The 26,501-nt window shown below is 35.5% G+C and overlaps 1 protein-coding gene across 8 annotated transcripts in view; it reads left to right on the top strand.

Annotated features, from left to right (window-relative positions):
* The window catches only part of BLTP1 (bridge-like lipid transfer protein family member 1), a 121,122-nt gene that overhangs the window by 44,200 nt on the left and 50,421 nt on the right, over positions 1-26,501 (top strand). For 7 of the 8 annotated variants that reach the window (XM_085323893.1, XM_085323889.1, XM_085323892.1 and 4 more), the window contains exons 23-44: positions 1,680-1,808; positions 2,863-2,982; positions 5,010-5,287; positions 6,640-6,890; positions 7,380-7,638; positions 8,058-8,886; positions 9,719-9,789; positions 10,428-10,601; positions 10,931-11,051; positions 11,916-12,062; positions 12,444-12,571; positions 13,022-13,224; positions 15,138-15,335; positions 15,982-16,193; positions 16,512-16,663; positions 17,650-17,800; positions 18,939-19,091; positions 19,848-20,082; positions 21,842-21,990; positions 22,912-23,131; positions 23,965-24,123; positions 26,017-26,192. In XM_085323893.1, the coding sequence (XP_085180019.1) occupies positions 1,680-1,808; positions 2,863-2,982; positions 5,010-5,287; positions 6,640-6,890; positions 7,380-7,638; positions 8,058-8,886; positions 9,719-9,789; positions 10,428-10,601; positions 10,931-11,051; positions 11,916-12,062; positions 12,444-12,571; positions 13,022-13,224; positions 15,138-15,335; positions 15,982-16,193; positions 16,512-16,663; positions 17,650-17,800; positions 18,939-19,091; positions 19,848-20,082; positions 21,842-21,990; positions 22,912-23,131; positions 23,965-24,123; positions 26,017-26,192 (4,515 nt within the window). The remainder of the gene's footprint in view (positions 1-1,679; positions 1,809-2,862; positions 2,983-5,009; positions 5,288-6,639; positions 6,891-7,379; positions 7,639-8,057; positions 8,887-9,718; positions 9,790-10,427; positions 10,602-10,930; positions 11,052-11,915; positions 12,063-12,443; positions 12,572-13,021; positions 13,225-15,137; positions 15,336-15,981; positions 16,194-16,511; positions 16,664-17,649; positions 17,801-18,938; positions 19,092-19,847; positions 20,083-21,841; positions 21,991-22,911; positions 23,132-23,964; positions 24,124-26,016; positions 26,193-26,501) is intronic. The other variant, XM_085323888.1, reaches the window with a different exon arrangement.

The raw sequence follows: 26,501 nt of genomic DNA, 5'->3' as shown, positions 1-26,501 counted from the left end.
AAGTAGGTGACGAATAAGATGATAATTTGAGGGAATCTAGAACAGGCAGGCTTCAGGACTTGGAGAGTAGTTAGTAGCTCAGTAATCCTTCTCCCCTTGTAAATGCTGATGCTTGGGAGATCCTACCTGAACACAGTTTGGACCATTGGAATTTCACACCATCGGAATTTCTAAGGTCAGTCTCAGCACTGCTTCCTTTAGCTTTGCCATTTATGTTGCATTTGTTTTCTAAACACAATAATGGCTCCAAGTATACAATAGGGAAACCACTTTGGTTTATTACTGGTGTGGCCTGCCAGATCTTTAGAAAAGATTGCTTTGTGCTTTGTCACTGTGTTCTGAAACAGGAGAAAAATAGATTAATTCTATTTAGTGGTTACCCTTTGATTTTTTTTTTCTAAGACATTCTTACACCCCCCTCATTCTCCAAAAACTGGCAGTATTTTCTAGGATTGAAAGCTACTTTCAGTCTAAGACTTCTGCAGCAAATAAAATGAAAATAAGGCATAATTTTTTAGATGAAATTTAGGCAATCTCAGTGAATTTAAAAAATAGACTTCAGATAGCATTTTTGTGCTATGTATACAGATTTCAGACAATCTGTAGTACTTATTCCACTGCTTTAAACTTCAAGATTAAATCTAGCTAATTCAAAATACTCTAAGCTTAGAAAACATTTTTTAAATTTTTGATGCAATTTAAGGGTTTTCTTGCCCTACAAAACCATTTTCAGTTGTATACATCGTGTGGGATTTTTTTTTCTTTTTTTCTTTTTTTCTTTTTTTCTTTTTTCTTTTTTTCTTTTTTTCTTTTTTTCTTTTTTTCTTTTTTCTTTTTTTCTTTTTTTCTTTTTTTTCTTTTTTTTAGTAGTCAGCACTGCTATGAAGCTTGAATTTGCTGTTTCAGGGCCATGGTCTTTTTCCCCTTTCATAGGGCAATGTATTGCAGGAATTTGTGAAGGTATACCACTAAGGAGAAGGAGATTTTGTGCAAAGCAGTCATAGTTATATTAAATTATGGTTAAATTACTGCTGATTTTAAGTGCACTTTCCTTCAGGCAGCCAAAGAAAATCCATTTCCCTCTCATAATAGAGACAGTCGTGATTCATTTCCTTTATGAAGAAGCTAACTCTATAAAGATTTTAGTCAACAATAGGCTAATTATTAGGTCCAGCCACATTCAACACTGTTGCATTTAGCAAGTTTCCTCTTATGCTTTCTAAATGTAACTTGGGTTATACATATACAAGGAAGTATGGCATTTAAATTATGAAAACTCATAGGGGTATTTCATTTTTTTTGAGGTAAAATAAGGTGAGCAGTATGTTAATAACTATCTGCTCAGTTGACTGTAAGAGCAAAGCTGTTTCCTTAGGTTAAGAAATGATTTAGAAATTTTTTTGATGTCACAATGCTGCCTATGATAAATTACAGGAACTTGCTTRTCACGACATACACACATACACACGCAAGCACACAGAATACAATCCTGAGTAACAGGAAGTAGGTTGTGTGTAAGCAAAGCTAGTGCAACCAGTATGTTATGGTGGCATTTTTTTGTTTGTTTTTACCCCTCCTTATCTGCCAACTTCTAGTGATGTTCTTTCAGTAATCTGTCAAATACTGGAAGTTTATTTTGAGTACTTGCTGTTAGACAACCTGTTGTTATTTGCTTACAGCTTGCGTGTCTTCTGGAGTGGGGACAGAGCTTTGTATTTCATGTGGTGTGCCGTGAGTTTGAACTGGAAAGGCCAAAATCTGTAATAATATGCCAACATGGAATTGATCGTCGRTTTTGTGACTCTAAGGTAATCCTTTTATCAGTCTTGATTTCTCATTACACACTTATATTTTTAATACAGTTTGACTTCAGTCTTAAAATAATCAAGAATTATGGAGTATATAAACAGGTTGAATGTCCCCTTCAATAAATTATAGCTAATTATGCTTTTAGAAAATGGACTTTTCTGTGGATTTTTTTTTTCTGGTGCAAAAAATGTTTTTAAGCTGTATGGATTATTTTGGCACACAGTATCCATAAGAGTTATATCTAGTTTCTTACCCCTTCARTGCCAATGGGCTGGAACTTCTGCAGTGCCCATCTAACAATGTAGGTGCTGGCTTGCTGTCTTACTTTCTTCAAGCCCTGRTTTTTGCTTGTTTGTTGTTGTTGTTGTTCTGGAATGCTGCCCAACTGTATAATATTTCTATGGCTTTTGGCCTATTGTCTATCCCTCCGTTAATAGTCAAAGAGTATACTTCCCCCTCGCACTCCTGGCACATTTTAATAGTACTTTTTCATCCGCTGTCCTCTGGTGATGAAATAGTGCTTTGATGAGAAACTTGAGCTAACAGCTCTAGTGGGCTTTTTTTTTTTTTTTTTGTAAACGTGAAATTGTGCTGCTGTGTCCTGAGCAAGCAGATAACTGTTTGTTTGTCTTTGTGGATTCTACTTTGGTGTTGGTCTCTTGGAGTCCATGTGGGTAGTCACTTGAAGACTAAGGAGATTTGCCATGTGTTAAGTATGAGTCTTGAATCTCATCTSTTCAATTGCTCCTTCTTTTAATCTATAGGTTCCAGCTTTTGTGATAYTCTCTTAGGGGACTTGATTTGCCTTTTGCTGGTGGAAGCCARGAGAGCCAAGAGAATCTACTGATGTTGCCAGCAAAATATGAACATGAACTAGAGAAAATTAATGTCAGCAGTAAAATCCAAATAAACACCTCATCTCTCATATCTGTGCTGTTAGTGTAGAATTAGCAACTATTGCTCTAGTGGCAACCCTCTATTAAACAGAAGATAAACAAAAGGATAAGAACAAATTAAATTAATCTCCTAATGTATGTTTAAATCTTCTTTTAGATGAACTGTGTCCCTGGACCATGCCCTACATCTGATGACTTAAAGTATACTATGACACGCTTAGCCGTGGATGGAGCAGATCTGTATGTGGTAGAACATGGCTGTGCCACCAATATCAAGGTAAAAGTGTGTGACTTACAGCAATTAAAATACTTTTTATCAATAGACTTCTTTATATTTTTGTATACAACGTTAATGTTAATCTGTTGCTTCCTTACATGCAATAGATGAAGCAGAATTTTTTAAACGTTGAGTGTTACTAGATTGGTGTTGAAAGGGTYGGACTGGGCCAGGAGACGAGCAGTCTGGGATCTGTTGAATAATGGTGTTGATGATCTTGAAAAATGGTAAAGATACCAGCCAAAGTAAGAGTGAGCTGTAGGATTCATATAATAATAATAATAATAAATTAGGAAGTATAAATGCTACTGTACGAATCTGGGGACTGATTGAAATGTGTGCTATAAGTTAATAGTTCATAAGGTGGAAATGATTGAGAAGGATTGTGTGTTTGCATTAATAGGTATCTCTGACAGATATAGGAGTGTTTGTGCCRTTACCTGACTGGTAGTAATGGTGCAGTGTTGCCTCTATTCAAAAAAGRATGAATGGAGAAGAGCTGATATTTTCTTCTGTTATACTAGAGAGCTAGAATAACTTACAGCAAACCAAAAGTTAAGAAGGAATATAGTTATGATAACAAGAAAGGAGAAAACCATTATGCTGATGTAACTGTGTGGTAGATGTGCTATCTATTGTTAAAGTGAATTTTGAAAGGTAGCTTTAAAGGGTAAGGTTTTGGGGACAGTTTCACATTATGAGCAAGAATCTAATTGAAGGAGAGCAGTAATTAATTTTATGCAGTTTGAATGACATGATACCTTGTGGTAGCAAAMAATGTTTGAATCTCCAAAGTCTTTGGAATCCAGTATTACAAAATTTGCAAGCATGAATATAAACAGCAATATTTTCAAAGGCAGTTTAAAAATTTGAACTACTCTTTAGCTACATTATCCTCCCAGAATATTTTGTTTGGAGGGGGGAAAAAAACTTATGTATCCAGTGCTCCATAAAAACCTGTGACAGAGATGAAAAGTAGTAATTTAATACTAAAACTAGTTTTAGTATTAAAACTAGTTTTAATGCTAAAACAGATTCAATTTCCCTTCCTTTCCTTGTAAAAAGCTTGAAAACTCAACTTAAAATTTTCAGGTATCTCRCTGTGACTTCTTAGAGAGGACCTGTGGAGTTCAGGAAACTTGTTCTAACTTCTTCAGATTCTGTGAAGCTTGAAGTCTGAGTATGCATGACTGGGCTGTGTCATCTTTTATTGTTATGTACAAGTTTCAGGGAGGATTGACACAGCATGGACATGTGGGTTACTTTTGCAGTAACCAGCTTCCACAGTGAAGAGAAGGGCTAAAGCGAGGAATTTTCTGATTTCTCTTTGGAGAGGGCTGGCTCCTGCCAGTACTGTTCTTTTCATGGGATAGGCTCTGTGTGCCGTTTGGTTCAGCAGAACTACTAGAGTTAAGTCAGTGCAAAAAATGGAGTATGATCATTTAAAGACTACTTTAATGGATCAGAGTTAAAATTCAGAACTTGGAATTTTTTTGCATTTTGAGTTTTGCACTGTTTAACACTGCTCATAAATACCTTCATGAGGTGTTTATTAATTGTATTGAGATAAATATATGTATTCTACAAGTTAATACAGCTTCATATTCAAAGTATATAATCAATGTTCTTGTYTTCTGAGGACATACAATGCTATCTATGATGTCAGAAGTTTGMGACTTACTGTTTTCTAGATTAAATTAAGAACTTAGCAATATTTTAAATTTTTAAAAGTTCGTTGCATCGTCTGTCCAAATCTGAGAATTTTCTTGTGATCTTTTTACAAAAGGAGACTCCTAATTAGAGATCTTGTTATTTAGAAGTTGGCTTGAACTAATTTTTAGCTTACCTCTTTTTCTGCATCCATACAAAACTAGTCCTTTGTCTTTTTAGAGACAGTAGGGTACAGAGATCTTTCTGGAATGTGTTAGGTGGGCTATTCATTAGTTTAAGACTACTCTTTCTTTGTTCTATTGCAACTTGCAACTATTCAGAGGTTGTGTTTTTGCTTTTTTTCATCGCATTTTTAGATGGGTGCTATACGCATTGCGAACTGCAATCTCCATAACCAGTCTGTTGGAGAAGGGATAAGTGCTGCTATCCAAGATTTTCAACTGAGACAGTATGTTGAGCAAGTGAACAATTGCCGAACTGGTCTTCAGCCAATATTGAGGAGGGCGTATTGGTTGGAAGCTGGATCTGTCAACTTGGGACTCATCACTGCAGATATTGCTTTAGCTGCAGATCATCCTTCTAAACATGAAGTACAGAGACATTTCTTAGAAACACACGATAACCGAACTAAGAGGTAAGAGGCACTGTTGGAGGAGATGTATTTCAATGGTCTGCTTTTTTTTGTCTAAGTTCATATATTCATCCGGAGGTGTAACTTTGTATTTTTTGCTTGCATGGACTACAGGTTTGGGGKTTTTTTTGTTTGTTTGTTTTTAAGTATGCTGACTGCTCAGTTATGAGGTTGTTAGATAAAATGTGCTTGGACTATACAAAACTGTGATTTTCTTTTTGATGAAACTTAATTTTGCTTCCCTCATTCCAGTTCTCCAAATTTTAAGGTTCTGTTTTGCACCAGAATGTGTTGGTTCATTATGATCCCAGAACAAAAGCATTCAGAATCTGTTAAGTATTGCTTAGAACACCATTTATTGGACCTAATACTGTAAGGAAAAAGAGGATGATAGATAATTTAGTATCTCTTCAAGCACTGGGAACCTTGAGATCTGTAGCACTGAATGGGCCTCCAGTCAAGGCACAGCAAACCATGTAGATCTTGTCAGGGGAAAGGTTACCTGACAACTTGGGCTTTTGAGCTCATTCTTAAAACAATCATATTCATCATTTCTCCTGTCAAACAAAAAGATCGTTCGCCTAAGAACTTGTTGCAATTTTAGATGAAGACAAAGATATGCAGGTAGTGTAATTGCAGGCGCCATGTGGGAGCTGCGTACAGGTTGTGTCGTTATAATTAGCCAGCTAAGTTTGTCCTGCCGAGTTACAGGCGCAGCACAGGCCTGGAGGCCACGCTCTCCATGCAGCGTAATGCAGCACAGCACAGGCCTGCGCATACGCAGGGCGCTATGCATATGTGCAGGCCTGTGCTGTGCTGCATTGTGCACCCCTCGATGCACAGTGGTCTTCTGGTTAGGGCCACTGCGGGAGGGAATCAAACTTGTTCTTTGTTTGTGGGATGACCCGAAAATGAGCCTTAAAGAGTCCTGAGCAATCTGATGAGCAGCTTTGGACAAACTGTGGTTGCTTGTCCCCCAAAGAACAACTACCTCTGAAATGAGCAACTAGTATGAATGTGAAGTATATGTACAGTATTACCATCTGTGCTGGAGTGATGGGTGTGTTGTTATTAACATGTATTGTGGCAGGTGAACATGACTGGTGCCAGAGCATGGCTGCCTGAGTACTGCCTACAGTTTATGACTTACTACTTTATGAAGCTAACTCTTCGTGTTATGTCTGATATCTACATTTYAGATACAAATCTTGCTTATTTCACTCAGCATGAAATGAATATGAGCCCCTGTCTAAGAGGGGAATATCTTTTAATCTTGTTTTCACCGACTTTAAATGTGCTCAAGTCTGATGTGGTCATCTTTTTATTCTGTCTTCTGTTTTTCTGCCTGTTTGTAGATTGTGGTTTTTGTGGCCTGACGATAATTTGAAGAATAAGAGAAGCAAGAACAAGTGTGGCTGCCTCGGTGGTTGTCGATTCTTTGGTGGCACAGTAACAGGACTAGACTTCTTCAAGCTAGAGGAACTAACACCTTCAAGCAGCTCTGCTTTCTCAAGTACAAGTGCAGAATCTGATATGTTTTATGGGCAGTCTTTACTGCAGCCAGGAGAATGGATAATTACTAAGGAGATTCCTAAAATCTTAGATGGTGAGAATGCACATGGAAATGCAGTTTTATTCAATTTGCCCACAAATTTCTTAAGCATTTCTTTTTTTCAGTTTAAGAGATCCTGAGTAATTTTAGATTTTTTTTTTCTGATTGTTTGTGGTTAATGAGCAGTTRTGCTCTTGTTACAAGAGGTTCTGGGCCCTTGTGAACTTCTGAGAGCAGATAGTGGCATGGTACTTGGTAGAAGAAGGCAAACCTTCACATACTGAAACCTTTTTGGAGTAAAATWAATTTTTTTGATGTACAGATGTACAGCTGTTTTACTTATCTAGAAAGCAGTCAGCCAAGAGAATTTGATGTATTGTTGCTATAAACTTATTCACTTTTATTAGTATGGCGTGCTAGTATGTGTGCATTTAGAATGTAGGGCTATTGCTCAATAAGGATTTTTATTTCAGTGATCAGGGAAGAGACCATTGCAATTGTATTATCAAATACTAATTTTTTCTTTTCTTTTTCTGAATCTAGGTAAAACAAATGGTGTGAAACGAAAAGATTGGGATTGTAGATCTATGGGTATAGAAATAGAAAGAAAGGCACAACATCTGAGCCTACAAGTGCCATTACGTTCCCATAGCTCCTCATCATCTTCAGAGGAAACRAGCAGTTCTAGTGCAGCACTTCCTTTGCTTGCAGGTGAGAAGGAAAGCCCATCTTCTGCTACTGAGGATCACTTGGGACAAAAGGAGTACTTTCCTGGTGCAAAAAGAGAAGATAGTCGTGGAAGGTTAGTATTCTCTGTGGAGAATAGAAGTGTAGTTGGAGTCTTGAACATGTTGTGCAAGAATAAACCTTAAATTTAACAATTTATACAATACTGATTATTTTTAAAGTCATTGCTGAAATTCATTTCCTAGTTTGAATGCAAATTTAGATTGCTAATAGGGATTGATTTCCTAATCTAGATTAAAAAAAATCCAGCGTGTATGACAGTAGTACTTGCCATTACAGTTCATCTGTGCTTCGCATCCACGTAGACAAGTGGACTAATGAGTAGCAGAATTCAATGTGCAACCAGTGTTACAAAAATAATTGCTATGCTAATGGAAAGTCATGGAGTAGCTTAAATGCTTGACAGCTCCTATAATGTAAAAAGAAAAAGCACTAATAATTTAATAATCAAAGACTTTTAATCTGTGATTCCAGTGCTGCAGGTGAGGGTGCAGAGGGTAGCCCTGCATCTCCTAGCAACCAACTAGCTGGTCAATCTCCCCTGAGGTCTCCACTGAAACGGCAAGCATCTGTCTGCTCCACCCGGCTTGGGAGCACCAAGAGYCTTACTGCCGCCTTCTATGGAGACAAGCAGCCTGTTCCGGTTGGCGTGCAGTTCAGCAGCGATGTGTCTCGCAGCGATGAGAATGTCTTGGATTCTCCGAAGCAGAGGAGGAGCTTTGGTTCTTTTCCATATACTCCATCTGCAGATTCAAACTCATTTCACCAGTATCGTTCAATGGATTCCAGTATGTCAATGGCTGATAGTGAAGCTTACTTTTCTGCAGCGGAAGAGTTTGAACCCATAAGTAGTGATGAAGGTCCAGGAACTTATCCAGGGAGGAGGAAGAGAAAAAAACAAGCTCAGAAAATTGAATACAGTAGGGGATCTATTTACCACAGTATAGAAGGGCCTTTAACAAGTACAGCCCATGGAGAAATTGGTCAAGATGTTAAAGTTTTACCAATTAAGACTCATCCTTCACAGGCATCATTTGTTTCRGCTCTGGGAGGAGAGGATGACCCCATGTATATTGTGGAATCTGAGAAGACTGTAGAAACTGAGCAAATAACTTCCCAGCAGCCTGTAATGGCATGTTACCAAAACTATCTTACGCAGTTCCAGGTGATCAACTGGTCAGTAAAGCATCCAACTAATAAAAGAACTTCAAAATCCTCATTACATCGTCCTTTAGACCTTGACACACCAACGAGTGAAGAAAGTTCATCATCTTTTGAGCAGCTTTCTATCCCAACTTTTAAGGTATGGAAGATAGAGGAGAAGGAGCAGTAGAGAAAGGAATAAGAATTTAAAACAAGCTAAAATTGTTAAATACACATRTATAAATTAAATCATGAGAAACTTGAAGCTTTCTGTCTTTAGTAAAGAAATACCTTGGATTTCAGACTTCCTRTCTTTGACTGTGTGGCTGGGAGGTTGTGGAAAAGAAGAGACCAAGTTAGAATTCTATGGATAGGATATGAGCTCTGAATTCTGATTATTGTACTTAGAAATGCTACCTGTTGAATGACATGYAGTTGAAGGTTATTTGCATGAATTTTGGTTAAAATATATATTACACACAACTTTGGTAGCAGTACGTTTGATATTGATAAAGTATATGATAGACTGTAAATGCTTTACTTCAAAGTAAATGAATTATATAATTCTTTTCTGTGACTTATGTGATACAAGCATATGTATATAAGGAAGGAGCTGAAATGAAGTGTATGAAAAATAATGCAAATGATTCAATAGAAATTGGTACCTAATCTCTGGAAGTAAATCTTGTCATCCATTAGCACCAAAAACTATATGTTCATTTAAGCATTTTGTAGACTATTATTTGAAGACTATTTTAAAAAAAATAGTCACTATATATCTATGCAAATCTCTGGTCTCTCAAGCCAGTTAAAAAAAATGAAACCAAGCAGTTTCTGTATACTGGATTGGWGAATCTATGTATGAGTGAAAAAGAAAAACAAGAGGTGTCTTTGGGAAAAAACTGTAAGAAGAATCTTCACTTGAAGATTCCTTGGGTATTTTTGTCATATATAGAAGAAATGTAATCGATTTCTTTGTACTTTTTTATTAGATTGTTAAACAGGGKCTCACAGCTAATTCATTACTGGACAGAGGCATGCAGCTTACGGGATCAACATCTACGTAAGTTAAAMACTGCATAACATTATTAGCATGTCATTTTAAAGCATAAAGGAGTAGGGTTTTCTTGATACTCWTGTTAAATATTTTGGGTCTTGTTAACCTTTCCCAAATCTGATTTGTCGGCAGTATTTTCAGTACTGATCTATTTTAGAACAACATAAAGGATTTTGTTTCAAAATGTTTGGTTTTGGTCAGAAAGAGTACATCATGGAAATGTTGAATTTTTGTGCTTTCTGAACTATGCAGTAAAATCTCAGGCTCCAACCTATTAAGAATTGAAGTCATACCAGGAATACTGCAAAAGAATTTTAGCAAGTGGAAAATGTGGTTATACACTGTTAATGATGAGGAACACTTTGTTGTGTGTGTAGCTGTAGGTGTAAATCAATTTAKTAAGCATGCTTTACTTGTTTATCACTTGAAATAGCTGGCTTTCCTGAATGCCTGTAGATTYCTCCCTTGAAATGGATGTGTGTTGATTTAGTCTGGATCTGCTGTCCAAGATTGCTTGATGAAAKTATTGATGAAATTCTGTTAAGTATAAGATTATTGTAAGATGCAAGATACGAGGGTTTAGTGATATGATTTCATATTTCTTTTACAAATCTAGATTATTAATATGTATTTGACTTGTTTAGTACGCCTTACACTCCTTTGGAAAAGAAGTCTGCAGAAAATACAGATGATGAAACGATAACAGAAGAATGGACATTGGATCACCCAGTCTCCCAGACTAGGACAACAGCAATTGTTGAAGTAAAGGGTGCTGTAGATGTAGTTCTGACTCCTCTGGTAGCAGAGGCACTAGACAGGTAACTAATTTTCCCTTTAAATAGTGTTCTGTTAAATGATTATGCTAAAAATTGCCTAAAATAAAAGCTGTTGAGTTCAAAGGTTAGCAAAGGTGTAGGTTAAAGGACTGAATGACACATGACTAATGAAACAGCAGTGCCTTGTACCCAGTGAATATATTTCTGTATTTATTGGAAAAAAGCTAGAAGACTGTTTTGCTTATCACGGAAGTATGCTTTCTCTCTGTCACTGCTTAATTTATTTCTTTATAATGTTAAATAAATAGTTTTGGTGTATCACGTGAAACTGGACRTTTAAATAGTCTTTGGGGGCTTTTTTCCTTTCACAGATACATAGAAGCAATGGTGCATTGTGCTAGTTCTCGACACCCAGCAGCAATTGTGGATGATCTGCATTGCAAAGTTCTTCRAGATGCAGTACAGAACAGCAAAACAACCTTCTCAGAAAATGTAAGTAAGTGAACAAGAAAAATGCATTAAGTTTTGAAAAAACAGTTTATTTTATATAGAAGTAGTTTTAATTTAATTGTTTGATATGGAGTAGATAACTGCATATATTAATTTTGGAATACATCTTTATTTTATCTTATGCTTAATGTGTGCACATTTTTATAACGAACTATTACTTACTGATGTTCAGTGATCAGAAATTTCTGTTACTTTTAGGGTCAAACTGAAGCAAACTGAAGTATTTTCACTGTTACTAGTGGCAATAATTAACTTGAGATCATGTTCTGTTCTTAGAAATTAGTACAACTGATATTCTTACATATTAATTCATATTAGCAATATATAGTTTATTATTTTACAGTAGTGAGGGAGGTGGTCACTGTGAGGCCGAGGAAGCTAAGCTATAAAAGCGTATGTGTTTTTCTTTGCAGTTCACCTGATACCTTAAAATAAGTTTGTCTGAAAATGTTGTATAGTAGTTCTACAGAATTAGGAATTCTTTCTATCCAAGTTAATGCCTATGTTTATGCTATTGGATTTGTTATCTCAGACTTCATAGTGTAAAGAATATTATTTATTTCATAATGAGTTCCATGTAACTTCTAYGTGGAACTCAAATTCCAACACAAACTTTTAAGCTGAAATCTGATCACTTGAAAGCTAATTGGAGATTAGCCTAAGCTTAACCTATCTGTAGGTGCTACAGTCCTGATTCTAAAAATCATGATATTGTGCTTTAAATGAAGTCAGAATCTCCCATTACTTTAGTGCTAATAAGCCATCTTGTTTTTCCTTAGTTGAGCAGCTCTGAGTCTAAATGAGAATGAACTATTAAGTGATAACATTCTTTTTTTTCCCTCCAAGTTGTCTTCCAAACAGGATATTAGAGGAACAAAAATAGACACTACTACTACAGGAACAACAAACCAGGGGCCAGCACAGACCAATCTTTCAGTTAAGCAAGATAATGTGACAATTAAAGGTCTTCAGGCCAATGTCTCTATACCAAAGGTAACAACTTTTTGTTTAGCTTATTATTAATGTGTGTTTCAAAAACGACACTTAATTGGTGTCTTTGTCCATTTCTGAAAAGCTTAAGTGAAGCTATTTATTTGTGATAAATAGCTCAAGTTTTAAACAGAATAGAATTTATATGAGCTGCTCAATATTGTAATAGCAATGCAAGTTAAGCAGTAACAACTATAAAGATTTCTGACTGCAGGTGTCTTGAAATGATGTTTTTGCATCTTCTTAGTGGGATTGTTTTATCTTTAAAAAGACATTAATTTTAATCAGAAGCTACRACAAGATTGTATCAGAAAATAGTGATGCATGTTTAATGTCATACTTTTTTCTAAATTTCTTAACTCTTTTGGTGAATTTTGCGTATAGGTGAACCTGTGTTTATTGCAAGCATCTGTTGACGAATCCCCAGGGGTTGCTTCTGGCAAAACTGTGACTCATGTTTCATTAGTGGCTTTGTGTTTTGATAGAATTGCTACACAAGTTCGTATGAATAGGTAAGAATAACACATGTAATTATTTTTGACTCTTTTGTGATGTTAGTCAAAAGGCAGTACTCCGGTGTAGCTGCAGTAATACCAGCTTTTGACCCATGGTTTTGAAGTTCAGATGCAAAAACTTGAAAAAATTTCATGACTGAGTTAATGTACCTTCAGTGGTTTGTTAAATTAACACCTAATATCTAATTAGAACTGCAGGTTCTGTGAGGTGGAAGAACCCTTTCTAAATAATTTTGGAACTTCAGTTTTAACTCTTACCTGTCATGCAACATAGAATTAAATTTTTCAGTATTGTTTTTTTTAACTGAAGTATATTTGTCTTCTGARCTTTCAAGGAATTCCTAATATTGGTGTGCCAACATTACTTAAAATTTTAAACATCAACAAAAAAAATCAAATCACATCTATCTATGATTTGCTTGATTATTTTTTCCTTTCTCTTCAAAGGGGTATAGTTGAGGAGACWTCAAACAATGCAGAAACTGGGAGGAATTCTGTTACCTTTGATCGTTACATCCAAGCCAGTAAAATGCAGCCTCAGTCTTCTGGCTCACTGAGATCCAATGCTGGAGCAGAAAAAGGAAAAGAAATTGCTGCAAAGTTGAACATCCATCGAGTTCATGGACAACTTAGAGGCCTTGACACGACAGGTAAGCTTGCTTTTCTTGCTTTTCTTTTGTTTTTTTTTTAATTTTAAGTCTCTTGAACCTGAAGATTTTACAGATACTCTGAAAAAGGTCAGGATAGTTACTCTGAGTTATTTTCTATTATTTTACTAGTCTGTACACTTCACATGTAGACAGAGTGAAAATTACTGAGACTAGTTCCTGAACAGTATGTGTGGTAGATGGCAGATCGTAAGAATTGATACATATTGATAAAATTTTAGACCAGGCTTCCTTCTTCCCAGCTCACCTTCTTCCTTGAACAATACACAACTACCATTATTTGTCACCTTATGCAGGGAATGAATTACGCTTATTTACTTTCTTATTGTCTAACAATTTCAAGATAGATACAATGTATCTGTTGCACTGGGAACACCAGTATGACAAGCTGTAGGTTTTTAATTATAGTATTTTTAAAACTGAAAATAAGATGCATGTGATCTATATGCATTCTTGCTTGTGATACAGAAATTCCTTCAAGAGATTATAGATTAAATTCAGTTGCTATAACTTCTGGTCCTGGAAAAGCTTAAAATGRCCATAAGCAGAGATGATTTTTGTTATGTTACATCCTGATAAGGAGCCTTGAATATACTGACTTCTTTATATTGTTTGTTAAGTTAAATCTGATTCACTTTTGATGTGATCTGTGTCAGTGCCATGTTTTACTTTGTCCTATAAAGAACAGAAATCTTTAGGACATAATGTGCTCTGTTAAACAAGAATAACTAAAAGCCAAGCAACAACTAAAACATGTGCAGAGRTGAGTGAGTAAATAATATTGGGAAAAAATAAAACCACCAAAATGTTTAACTTCATTTTTATTTAGTAATGAATGATCTCTTTGCAGCAGTGTACTATTAGGTAGGCTGCAGACACTCAAAAAGGCTAGGTAATTTTTGAGTTCTAACTGAAAAAAACTCATCTTCTGTTTAAAATGCTTGAGAAATATCTCTCTAAAGAAATTAACATTTCATGTATACTTTGACAATGACTACTGTTATCAGTTGGGGACAGAGAGTGAGGTTTATATGGAAGGGTAAATTGACTTAGTGTGGTTGTTTTCCCCAGATATTTGGCATTTAACTCTGTGTATGAGGTAGTAGGGAGTAGCTGTATCATTATGTGAAAATATTCCTCCAGAAATGTCACTAGAAGAAAGGATCTATGTGTGAGCTACATCCTAACATCAAAGAAGTCAAGGATGCATAGCCCTCTCTTGGCTCTTTAACACCGAAGATCATAATGAATTAAAAATTGTTTGAGTCTGTATTTTCTTAGTGAGACTTAATGCTTTACATCCTCCCAACATAGACGTAGATACACTTCCAACTAAGAAGTAGACTTTGAATTAAAATTAGAACTTAATTTTTAAATATCACCAAATGGATATCTAATAAAATGTGTTATCCAAGAGCAATGTCAATATCATCCAAAATTTATCAGTGACAAATTAAAGACAGTATTTATTAGGAATGGGCTTTTGGTAAAGTGATCTCAGATCAGTAGCCAGTTTCAGATAAAAACCTGAAGAGCTTGTTTAGACACATGTCACAAAAAGATGAAGATGGCAAGTGGGTTAGGATTAGCAGTATGTTGAAGCTTTGGCTTTATGTTACTTGGTCCTTGCTTTTCCAAACTTAAAAATTACCCTTCCTGTTTCCCATTACTATTGCTTTCGTGTAAACACACTGGGAAGAAAACTCTTAAATGTATAAGCAGTGCTTTCTCTCTGCCCTTGCTTGTGCTTCCCTCTCCTCCTCCCCCAACCCCGGTGTTGGAGGAATGTTGAAGGGGCGATGCTCTCAAAACACTGTAAACTTCAAAGGATGATTTGTAGATGTAAACTTTTTTTTATTGTTATAACAAAGTGGTGAATATGTTTGTTTTCACAGATATTGGAACTTGTGCAATAACAGCTATTCCTTTTGGGAAATCAAAAGTTCTCTTTACTTTGGAAGAGTTAGATGAGTTTTCTTTTGTGGATGAAACAGATCAACAAGCTGTTCCAGATGTAACTCGAATTGGTCCTAGTCAAGAGAAGTGGGGTTGGATAATGTTTGAGTGTGGAATTGAAAATTTAACAATAAAAGGTAAGACTATGTAGGCTTTATATTATTTTATTTCATGAAATTGAAAACAAATGTGATATTAGGTCTTTTAGTTTGCCAATTATTTAAGTAAAAGTTGCTGATACTAAATAGTACATGTCTAAATAATAATAAATCAGATCAAAGCATGGATTTTCTCATAATGGAATTGTTATAGCAATCAATACCACTTATGATAGTGTTTAAAATAATTCTATATAAAGTACTTTTTACAGTTTTAGAATCTGAAGTGAAGGTAGAAATTGGTGCTTTCACAGTTCACTTAAATCCTGACCTTACAATCATATCTGCAGTAAGTGTTTGCATAGAGGGCCAGAGCATTATTTTGGGGAGGAAAGCTAACTTCTTAAAGAAAAAAAGTGTATATCTATTTTCTGTCATCCAAGCTCTTCTTTGCAGGGAACAGTGTTTAAAAACAGTCTTTATGCCTTTTGGATGTTCTTTCTTTGCTTGAAACAAAATAAAAAAAGCTCGATAACTATCTGTTAAACTGCTATGTGCAATTGCATCTTGTTTAACCAAAACCATATGTATTTTTCTCTATATGTATCTTTTCTGTGAGGCATAAGAACTGATGGAAGTTTGTGCACAGTAAAGATTTACACTCTCAGTGTGTGTGCTTTTATAGGAGGAAGACAAGCTGGGGCAGTATTGTATAATGCATTTGGAGTCATGGGTAAATCAAGTGCTACAGAGAGAGGTGGATTGCTTGCATCAAATAACTCTTCAGATTCTCCAACTGGTAGTGGTTATAATACTGATGTGTCTGATGATAACCTTCCTTGTGATAGAATAAGTCCCTCTTCAGATATTAATGGAAATTCAGTTTCAGATGAGCAGGTATGTACATACTACATTAATTTAATTGGTGCTTTTTTAAAAATAGTAATTAATTCATAGTATAAAATGAACAATTTAATGGATTTATTCTTATGCCAACTGGATTAAAACTGTTTGCACACTAAACTTSCAGCTTTCATCAGGATCTCTTGATACTGTCTCAGAAGAGTTTGTGGACAGTATTGATTTATTTTTGTTTACCTAAAAGCATATAAAGCTATTTATTGCGGGTGATACACAGTAGGCTATTGTGCTAGTGCCTTTTGACTACTTTTGAAAACAATTTCACTTTCTGCTTTCTGGGTTTCCTTTTCAAAGGATGAAGGAGTTGAATCTGATGATCTGAAAAAGGATTTACCCTTGATGCCTCCTCCCCCAGACTCTTGCAGCATGAAGCTAACAATCAAAGAAATTTGGTTTAGTTTTGCAGCTCCTACCAATGTGCGCTCGCCAGCCCATATATTTTCAAGGTATAACTTAATCTAATTTACAAGAAATAAAATAATTCTACCTTGGTAAAATACGGTCGTATTGTTAGATTCTGAATGTGACGTTAACGTTTGTTGAAGCTTCTATGGAAACGAAAATTTTGGAACCTATATATATCAAAGTAAGTTGGTTACTTAAATTTGTAACCGTCATCATTTATGTAGAAATGTTGCCAGAAAATTTTTAGTTAGTTGAGATTTAAAAAAGAAAAAAAAGAAAACTTTCAGTGTGAATGAGATGTATGAAGGAAAAATGAGGGGAATATTGTTTTTTGATTAGGAGAGAGAAGTGAATCACCCAGTACTTTGGTTCTCAACCTGGGGACCATGGTTTATTGCTGTTGCACTGTAAAGTTCAGGACATTTTTTTTGTATTTTGTGTGCATGTGTATGTGAATGCTTGAAGACTTAWAGTGGTAAATACTCTATAGTAGATATTAAGCATCTCTGAAGCTTCAAGTGAACTGTGATGAAACTGTGTATGTATTTGTATAGAATAAACTCATTATATAGTTCTTATAATGGAACAAACCAAATGTTCCTGTGTGTCAGTAGTTTAAGCTCAGTACATAGCTATACATTAGAAAGTGTTCTTCATGATTTTTCTAATATTTTTGCCTTTTCTTGTAGCAGAAGTTCTCAATGATTTATTGTGTAACAGTTGAAGCAGGATTCAATCAATTTTAAGAATTTCCAAGTTTATGATATGGGCAGGGAATATAAATAGGAAGAGGAAGGAAGAGTGGTAGCAGGAATGGATGAAAGTATGTATGTATGAGTGCATAAAACAAAACCTGTTGCATATTTTTCAAATTTTCATTTTGTGGGCAATAAATCTGTATTTGTTACTTTGTAATATTGTTCTGTTGTATTGCACTTGTTTGAAATAATTCCCAATAGTATTAGAAAATCTTGCTAATTGCTGCTGTTGATTGTGAATAACTAATTCTTGGTGGTTTTCTCAACAGGCAGCTGAATCTCCTGAGTACTGCAACTCCTGCAGTTGGTGCTTGGCTTGTTCCYATTGATCAAGTGAAATCCTCATTAAATAAACTAGACACTGAAGGAACTCTGCGAATCTGTGCTGTTATGGGTTGTATTATGACAGAAGCATTAGAGGTAAAAGACCTTGATAAAGTGATTAGGCAAATCAGAATAGTGTAATATGTAATAAATATTCATTTTGGCATCTGGATATTTTCAGTGACAAAATTAGCACCTCTTTTGACACTTCGCTTCCAGAATAGTTCAGAAGAATTCACTACCTATACTTTTTGTTGAGAACCTTAATTTCAACCGGAAAAAGTTCTGGCTGTTACTAGTAAGGAAGTCTTGTTCTTCTTAAATCAGTGCATCTCCTGTTACAATAACTGGAAATTGCATTTTCTGAAAATGGAAGTAAGGAGGAGAAATGTGACTGTAGCATCTGGCATACTGTATGAAAAATGTAGGTGTGTTGAATTGTGAAGTATTCAGTATCTTCTGGAAAAGAAAATACCAATTTCTATGCCCATGCAGTGTCTTTGAGCTCATCAGACCCTCTTGTTATGGTGAGGGAGAGCAAACAAAATAAGGGTAAAACATTTTAGTGAGAAGAGCAAAATAGAAACTTTTTAACTGAAAAACAGGAATGGTAGGYCTTGCATGATAAATCAGGTTTTACTTTGATGTGCTAAGGATCCTGCTTGTGTGTAGGCAGTTTCCTGCTGTTCATTTAATTAGCACCATCTAGTGGGAAGATTTTGAGAGGTGAGACCCTATACTGTGAAAGCCGAGACCCTATCTCGTGTCTTAAGACTGACTAGCTTAGTGCTAGTCATAGTTTTATGCTATACTCAAAATATTCCTTTGCAGAAGTTTTTTTAGTGCTGCCCCCTTCCTTTTCAAGTACTAAATCAAATTAGAAAATTTATGCAAATGCTTTTATTTTGTTCTTACTAGAACTAGAAAACATACTTGAAAATCTCAGCTAGCTTTGCATGTATGCGTGTTAGTCTAGAAACAACTTTGCAGAGTCCATGATTTGAATCCAACCTTCTCTATTATTTCAGTTATTATTTCAGTATCAAAAATAATTTTTCAGATATCACTTCTTAAAGTTGCAGTGCTAGCATACCGTGTCCATGTTGGAAATTGTTGTTTCAAGTTGTGCAGGAGGTTAACAGTTTGTAATATCTTAGCTGAAATCTTGTACTTCATGCAGGGGTGTTATTTGCAGGTGTCTTCCTGTATGAAAAAATGTTATATTTTGTTCTAGAATAAAAGTGTGCACTTTCCTCTGAGAAGCAAGTACAACAGACTTACCAAAGTGGCTCGTTTCTTACAAGAAAATCCTTCCTGTTTGCTGTGTAATATACTGCATCATTACCTTCATCAAGCAAATTACTCCATTATTGAGGATGCCACTATGGTGAGTTACCCTCTAAAAATGGAAATAATACAGCATTTTAGCTTCAAATATACCAATTCTAATGCTTCAAATTAAGTGACTGTTTAAGGAAAGCTAACAAAAAGGAACCYCTCTCCCAACCCCCAACTTATCTATCCTGAAGTTGCTAAGTAGATAYGATTTGTCTCTTCTTGGCTGCGTGGTGTTTTGTTTTGTTATGTGGGTTTTGTTTGCTTGTTTTTTAAGATCTGCTGTTTTGGTGTTGTGGCCTGTTTATGTGCATGATTTTTACTGAGCTGTTTTATTAATAAATATATGAGAAATCATAAAGTGAAAAAGTATCTATTGAAATCTCGTAAGAAGGCTATTGACATTTAAAATTTTCCTTAAAGATACCAGTGAAGTAGTCTTAATATTGAATGAATCTCAATTATCAATTGAAGTGCAGACACTAATTAAATTATTTCAGATTTTCCTCAGAGCTGCTGTTCATGGCTTTTAGAATTATTCAGATGTAGAAAGCTTACTAGTTTAAAAGAAAAACTGTGTTCTRTGTTCAATTAAGTAGTAATTTTTGTCTTGGCTTTTTGTATCTGAATGGATAATTGTATGTTGCCCGTGAGTATCCACATATCCATCATAAGCATCTTGAGCAGAAACATGTGAAGGGAGGAAGGGTTCAAGTCTGTATCTGGACAAAGGAATTGCAGAAATAGTTTAGTTTAAAATGCTGCTGTATTATACTTTTTTGTTKTGTTTTGTTTTTTGTTTAATAAGAGTGATGGCCTTCCTGCCTTGGTAACCTTAAAGAAAGGTCTAGTTGCCCTAGCAAGGCAATGGATGAAGTTCATTGTGGTGACTCCAGCCTTCAAAGGAGTCAGCTTACACAGRCCGGCTCAGCCAGTGAAGCTGCCGGCAAACACCTGCCACGAGCCCGAGGATGGATTAGACAGTGGAGGGGGCCTGCAGAGTGATACAAGCGCTGACGGAGCAGAGTTTGAATTTGATGCAGGTATTTTTGTGTGCTTCTGTTCCTAGAGAGGTTTACAGGGGCAAGYAGCTCCTCTCAGAACATTTGTATCTTCTTTAATTTTAATGCTTGAATATCTAATATTAAAGCTATTTAAACAAATGCTGCTTCTTTAGAATCATTTTTATTTTGAAGCTGTTGATAATAGTATTATTTTAATAGTATAATTACAATTGTCACTTGTTAGGTTGGGAAACACAAAAAACAGGAGACCYGATCTTTTGCTTCACATGTTTTGTTATTTACAGCATAAAATACTTCAACTTAATGATTTGCTTCCTTTCRTTTAGAATTTTGTTGAATTGCTTCTGATCTTGGTTTAGAACTGCAACATGCAATTTTATGAACTCTCCCAAGAATTTGAATAGCTTCAAAGCTACCTTCTTGTTTGTCCTTCTCTATGAAGRCGTATTTTCATAAATCTTAGCTTTCCTGTATTGCATTCATCTGTGATAAATTACATGTTCTGCACAAAGTTCCTTTGCCAAAATGCAYGTTGCCAATTGGACATAAGTTACTGATTGAGCAGTCCCATTTGTCTTTATRTAGACACCTTATATGAGAGGTGTAGAAAGGAAAGACAAGAATAAATGTACATTGTTGGAATATTACTGACTTGCATTGATTCAATTATTTTGTGTTTGTAGCATCTATTTACAATGTTTTTGCACTCAAAAATACAGTGCTTATGTTTTTCTTTTCTCAAATGAGAGTTACGTAGTATTGAGGAAAAATAATAAATTAAAAAAAAAAAAAAACAAGAAAAGAGTATAACTGGCTAAAAGCCAAACAGCAATCATCAACTTAAAGATAGCAACAACAAAGATGTTTGTGTGCGAAACCTCTTTGTAATCGTACAGTATGGAAATTCATGCCATTTCCTCTAAAATATCTGCTTTTGGTTGGACGGAGACAAACTATTAGAATCAGTGAATTGTTTTATTTTCTGTGCTTGTTCTTCTATTCACCAAGAATTATGTGGACTGATAATTTTACCTTCTTGTGTAGATTTAGAGATGGAATTCATGTAAATAGAAACATCTCAAATACAATCATCTGTGCCAGAGGTGGCAAAAAAAAAAAAAAAAGAAGTGATTTGTTTCTGTATGGAGAATTAGACTACTACAACTGGTGCATTAGTTGTTCRTAGGAGAACAGTACCTTCTGCATTCCCCCTCCCCCCCAAATAATAGTATAGACTCTACTGTGTTGAAATGGAAGTAACAGAAGCACCTTAGTGCTCATGAACCAGAATTTCATTCTCACATTTACAAAAAGAAGGGACATAACCCGAGTATTTTCGTAGAAAGCATACCAACCTAATTTTTTCAGCTGTGGGATTTGACTAGGTTCAATGTGAGAATAAATTAATGCCTGTCCTGTAGTGGGTACTGATCTCCATGAAGGCTTTTAGGGAGATTAATTGGAGGTAGCTACAGGCAGCATTTGCCTGTACAGCTGAGCTCACTTGAGAGTACAGTAATTTCCCTTTAGATCTGTAGCACAGAGCAACAGCTGTGTGACATTAGGAAAAAAAGAAATTTGTATTATTAAATGAATGCCAGTAGGCTAAGTTTGAGGCTGTATTTGTCTTAAGATCCCTTGAGTTCGCTACCCAGACGTGTGTAGGTGTGTGCCAGAACCTGAAAGTTCATGACTGTTTATAATTAAATGTATCTAATAATAGATAATCTTGCTTCGCATATATATACTAATGAGAACAATTGTTTGCTTGATTCAGCTACAGTCAGTGAACATACAATGCTCTTAGAAGGAACAGCAAATCGCCCTCCACCTGCTGGTGGCTCTTCTGGGCCTGTAACTGGTGCTGAGATCATGAGGAAATTATCCAAGACTCATACCCACAGTGATTCTGTTCTGAAAATAAAGGTAAGTTTATAGCAGCATGCATGAGGGGAAAGCGTTTTGTAGCTGCTCTGTTTAGTACTAATTCTGTTGACTCAGATGAATAAATACTTGTCTAAAAAAGTAACTATAATGCATGGGCTGCTGTGCCAGTCTATGTTCCTTAACCTAAGGAAGAGTGATACTTGATCAGTTCACGTGTATTCTGTATCTGTGCTTTATTGATTTTCTTACCAGTTCACTTCAGAACCAGATTTAAAAAGAATACATGTGCATCATTTAAGGATGTGCATTAACTTTTCTAGCTTTATTGTAGTGGTGGGGAGGAGGAATGAAATTTTAACTCATTATACCAGCTCTAAAATTGACAAAGAGCCATCTGATAACTTGTTTTTAAATTGGTGTATTTTTTTTAATTCCCCAAACTGTTCAGAAAAGTGCAAGATCTTATTTTTATCTCTGCTTTATTGAATAGAAAGAATCTGTGGTTATTTTTAAAGCTATTTGCTGTCTTTTGCATGTTAGGCAGCTTGATACCTTGTACTGATTATTTTCCTGGTACCTTTTTTTAGACTAAGAACAAATACACACAAAGTTTATGTTTATGTTCAGTAGTACGTACTGTTCCTTCTGTGAACTTGCTTTAGTGGAATTCAACACACCTGCAATTCCATTTCATACTTTGCTTTTTTTAAACTGTTGTTACACAACTATTGTTGTGTTGCACACAAAATTATTAATATTTGAGAATTTGATATTATAACACCTTTGTATACAATACCTATATGACATATGGTCTGTCAAAATTAAAATACAACTTGTCTGAAATTTCTAGAAATGAAATTTTGGAATTACGGTGTTCCAGTCTTGTATTCAGGCCAAATAGCATTTATTTCTGTTTTGCAGTTTACACATAAATTCATTGTTTTTTGTTTTGTCTACAAGGGTATACATCCGTATCATTCCTTAAGCTACACTAGTGGAGATACAGCTACAGATTCCCCAGTGCATGTTGGCCGTTCTGGAACAGCAGTCAGAGAAAGTCCAAGAAAAGAGAGTCTGCTCAGCTATCTTACTGGAAGTTTTCCTAGCTTGCATAATCTTTTAGAAGGAACTCCTCAAAGAAATACAACTGCAGTTAAAAGTAGTTCTTTAACAAGAACAGGTATGATGTATCCTGAGTTGAAGTGGGAGGGAAAGCTAATTTTATTTTAATGGTTTAAGTAGAAAAGGAACTATGGTTTCACTATGAATTATCATTTATGCTTAAGTGTTTTTTCCCTGTGAGTAAACATTGCAGTTATTAATAGCAGTTCCTAGAAATCACTGCACCATATGCTTTTGAAGAAGCAACAAGTACATAAGGCTTGGGAAAGAGATGACAACAACTAAACAGAATGTTATCCTTTTACATAGAATTGCTACTTTTTCAGGGGATGTATGTGTATATATAATTACACAAATGAGTCTTTTTAATTGGATAAGGAAATGAATTGATCATTCTGTATTTGTTAGTTGCTTTTTTTCTTGACCTTGTGCAATAAGAGAACCAAAGCTAATGTTCCACATTGAAGCTCTTGCATTCTGTGTTAGTGTTCAGAGTGCATTGTTATGATTTGTGTGGGGGAAAAGAAGTATGATATTGCTCCCCCCACCCCCACCCACCCACAATCTCTTTGCTTTGCTGTCTGGGGATGAAATATTATTTAAAAAAATATATATTTGGTTTCTTAATGACTCCCTCTAATTATGCTAAAGATGAACAAATGGAAAGACATTTGTATGGCAACAGCAGTTGGTGTTACAGTGTGATTTTTATGGTACCACGTGTAGTTTGCAAGAGTGCTACTGGACTTAATAGTTCACTAAAATAGACCTTTGAGGACTACTATTAACGTTTTAACAGTAAATATATATTGTCAGTAAAATCATGCCATTTACCTTCTATTTGCTATCACTGACACAGTGAATGTTAAAKCTTCTCATTGATCTGCTTAGGAAATACTGTGGCCACAGACATGTTATCTGAACATCCTTTGCTGTCAGAACCATCATCTGTGAGTTTCTATAACTGGATGTCAAATGCTGTGGGTAACAGAGGAAGTGTAGTACAAGAAAGCCCAGCCACCAAATCTGGACACAATAGTCTTCCAACAGGTATTCTGATTACTGCTGAATTTAGCATATGGTTCTGGGTTGACTCGTCCTTTGTTACCACATTTTTCTTTGTGTCATTGAGTAAACGCTTTAGGAAGTTCAACAGACGTGAACACTGCTTGTAGGACTTCTCATCAAACCAGAAAATGAACAAATGTGATGAATGCAAAGCTGTTGTTTAATTTACTGTACCTCACCCCAATAAATTCAATTTTTTCTTAGGTTTTGAACCATAAATTATGTATATCTACCAAAGTCAAGCCAAAAAAATGATTCTTAGTTACACAGTTCCTTGTGTTTTGTTAGTGCTTTTTCATTTGTATAATTTGCATATACCTATATTTTGATTCTGAAAGCTGTTGTTGGGTAGTTGATCTACGAGTTTGCTTAGTATGTGTGTTGAGGAAGATTTCAGGAGTTTCGTTGTGAAATGACTTACATGTGAAGTGAAGATGATACTGGCATCAGAGATGGTGCTATGTTTCACAGAGTAAAATAATTTACGTAACTTAGAAACTTTCAAGGCTTTGAAGATTACACTATAAACATCTTGATATCAATAATATGCAAACATTCTTATTCTGGCTGCTATCTTATTGCAATGACAGACCTTATTACTGTATATTTGCAAGCTGCTTGTCCTATAAAGAATAGAGGAATTCAAAAGCAAAGGAATTAGAATTGTTAAACTGCTGAAAAGGGAATTTTTAAGACATTTATTTTCTTTCTCAGAGGTAGACTCTTTTTGGTAAACTTCATGCAGCTTATTTATAGTTCTTTCATAAGTCTGTCCTGATTGATAAACCTGAAACATGCATAATTTAACTTTTATTTTCATTAATGCTAAATTTGAATGTTTCTTCTAATACATCTTTCAGACCTTATTGTGGTAATCTTGGATGATAACTTTAGATTTTTTTGTTTGTTTTTAGTGTTGAACAAATAGTCTGGTTGTACAAATGTTTTTGTGTTGTATGTGTTGCTCAGCCAGTGTAGCTCTTCTGTAAGCTATTCAACTGTAATGTTATTTCTGCAAGAATTCGTAGGAGAGAACTGTGGTTTTCAATTCTGCTTTTAAAGAAAGATGTTTTTTTTCCCCACACTAAAAGTGTAGTAGTTTGTTCAGACCCTCATATTTCTGAAATTAAACTTACAGTAATTCTAACTTGGAAATAGATCTATCCAAATGAGTTTTCCATGGGAATACTTAATTGTGACTGTCAGAACTAGAGCTTACGGCACTTGTCAGAAGAATCAGACATAACGTACATTTGCAGAATAACTGTCTCATGGCAAGCCAAACTCCAGACTTACAGTGCCAGTAGTTCACTGTTGCTTTGCCCTTGTTGTGCAAGTCTGATTGTTCATGAACAGAGCAACTGTGGGGACCTGACTGCTCATACTCATTTTTATAAAGAACATATTTGGCTGGAGAATGATCAACAGAGATCTAATTAGCTGGTCTTGGCTTGGGACTAATAATGGACAGAAGTATGTTAGGCATTAAAAACTAAAAGCAAGTATGTGTAACTATGGCTAATCTTTACTTTCTGTTGGTTGTGTAGACGAATAATTTTCTATTTCAGTTTAAACAGGTGTGTTGAAGTACCCCACAGAATGCAACTAGGCAAAAGGCCTTGGGAAGGAGGGCAGAAAGAAGGAAATGCTGTGGTGGTTTTCAAATATGAGTTGGACTATTTGTAGTTATTACCCATTTCAGCAGTATCAGACTGTTTCTTAGCCTTCTTTTTGTGATGTTATGGACTTGGTCAGGACTCTGACTTTCTGTTTATGTGGCATCTATTTCTACACAACTAACCTAGCTCAGCTTGCAGAGTTTCTAGTGCTGAGATTTGCTGTGGTGTTAGTGTTCCATGGGTATTTATTTTTCAGGTGTGGCGCCCAACCTTCCAACAATACCCTCTGCTTCAGACTTCAACACGGTTTTGTCTAGTGACCAGAACACTCTAGATGGCACACATTCGCAGCACAGCACCAGTCAGGATGACATTGCAGGTGTAGAAGAGAGTAACCAAGGGTTTCCTGCTGTGCAGCTAGCAGATGCACAGGTAGGGATTTTTTGCAAATGTGTTTTGGAACTCTGCAGGGGAAAACTAGTTATTACCTTAAAAAACGAAAGAACTGCAGACTTCGCAATGATGAAAATGTTGTTTTGTTGCACACTTTTGTCCTATGTAGTCCTGTGGAAGAATAGAAGGCTCAAGAAACCTCTCAGACATCCTCTGGTGAACTTGATGAATGGTGATTGATAGAGTGTTGCTTCTAAATCTGTAGAATGTGTGGGACATTTACGAAAACGGTTCTCCAGAATACTTTTTCCTGGGCAAAATGAGTAACAGCATATTGTAGAAAACTAG

Source organism: Rhea americana, unplaced genomic scaffold, assembly GCF_003343005.1.
Source record: "Rhea americana isolate MKP2758 unplaced genomic scaffold, rheAme1 scaffold_89, whole genome shotgun sequence".
NCBI classification, from domain to species: Eukaryota; Metazoa; Chordata; class Aves; order Rheiformes; family Rheidae; genus Rhea; species Rhea americana.
This window is presented reverse-complemented; position numbering and strand designations above follow the sequence as displayed.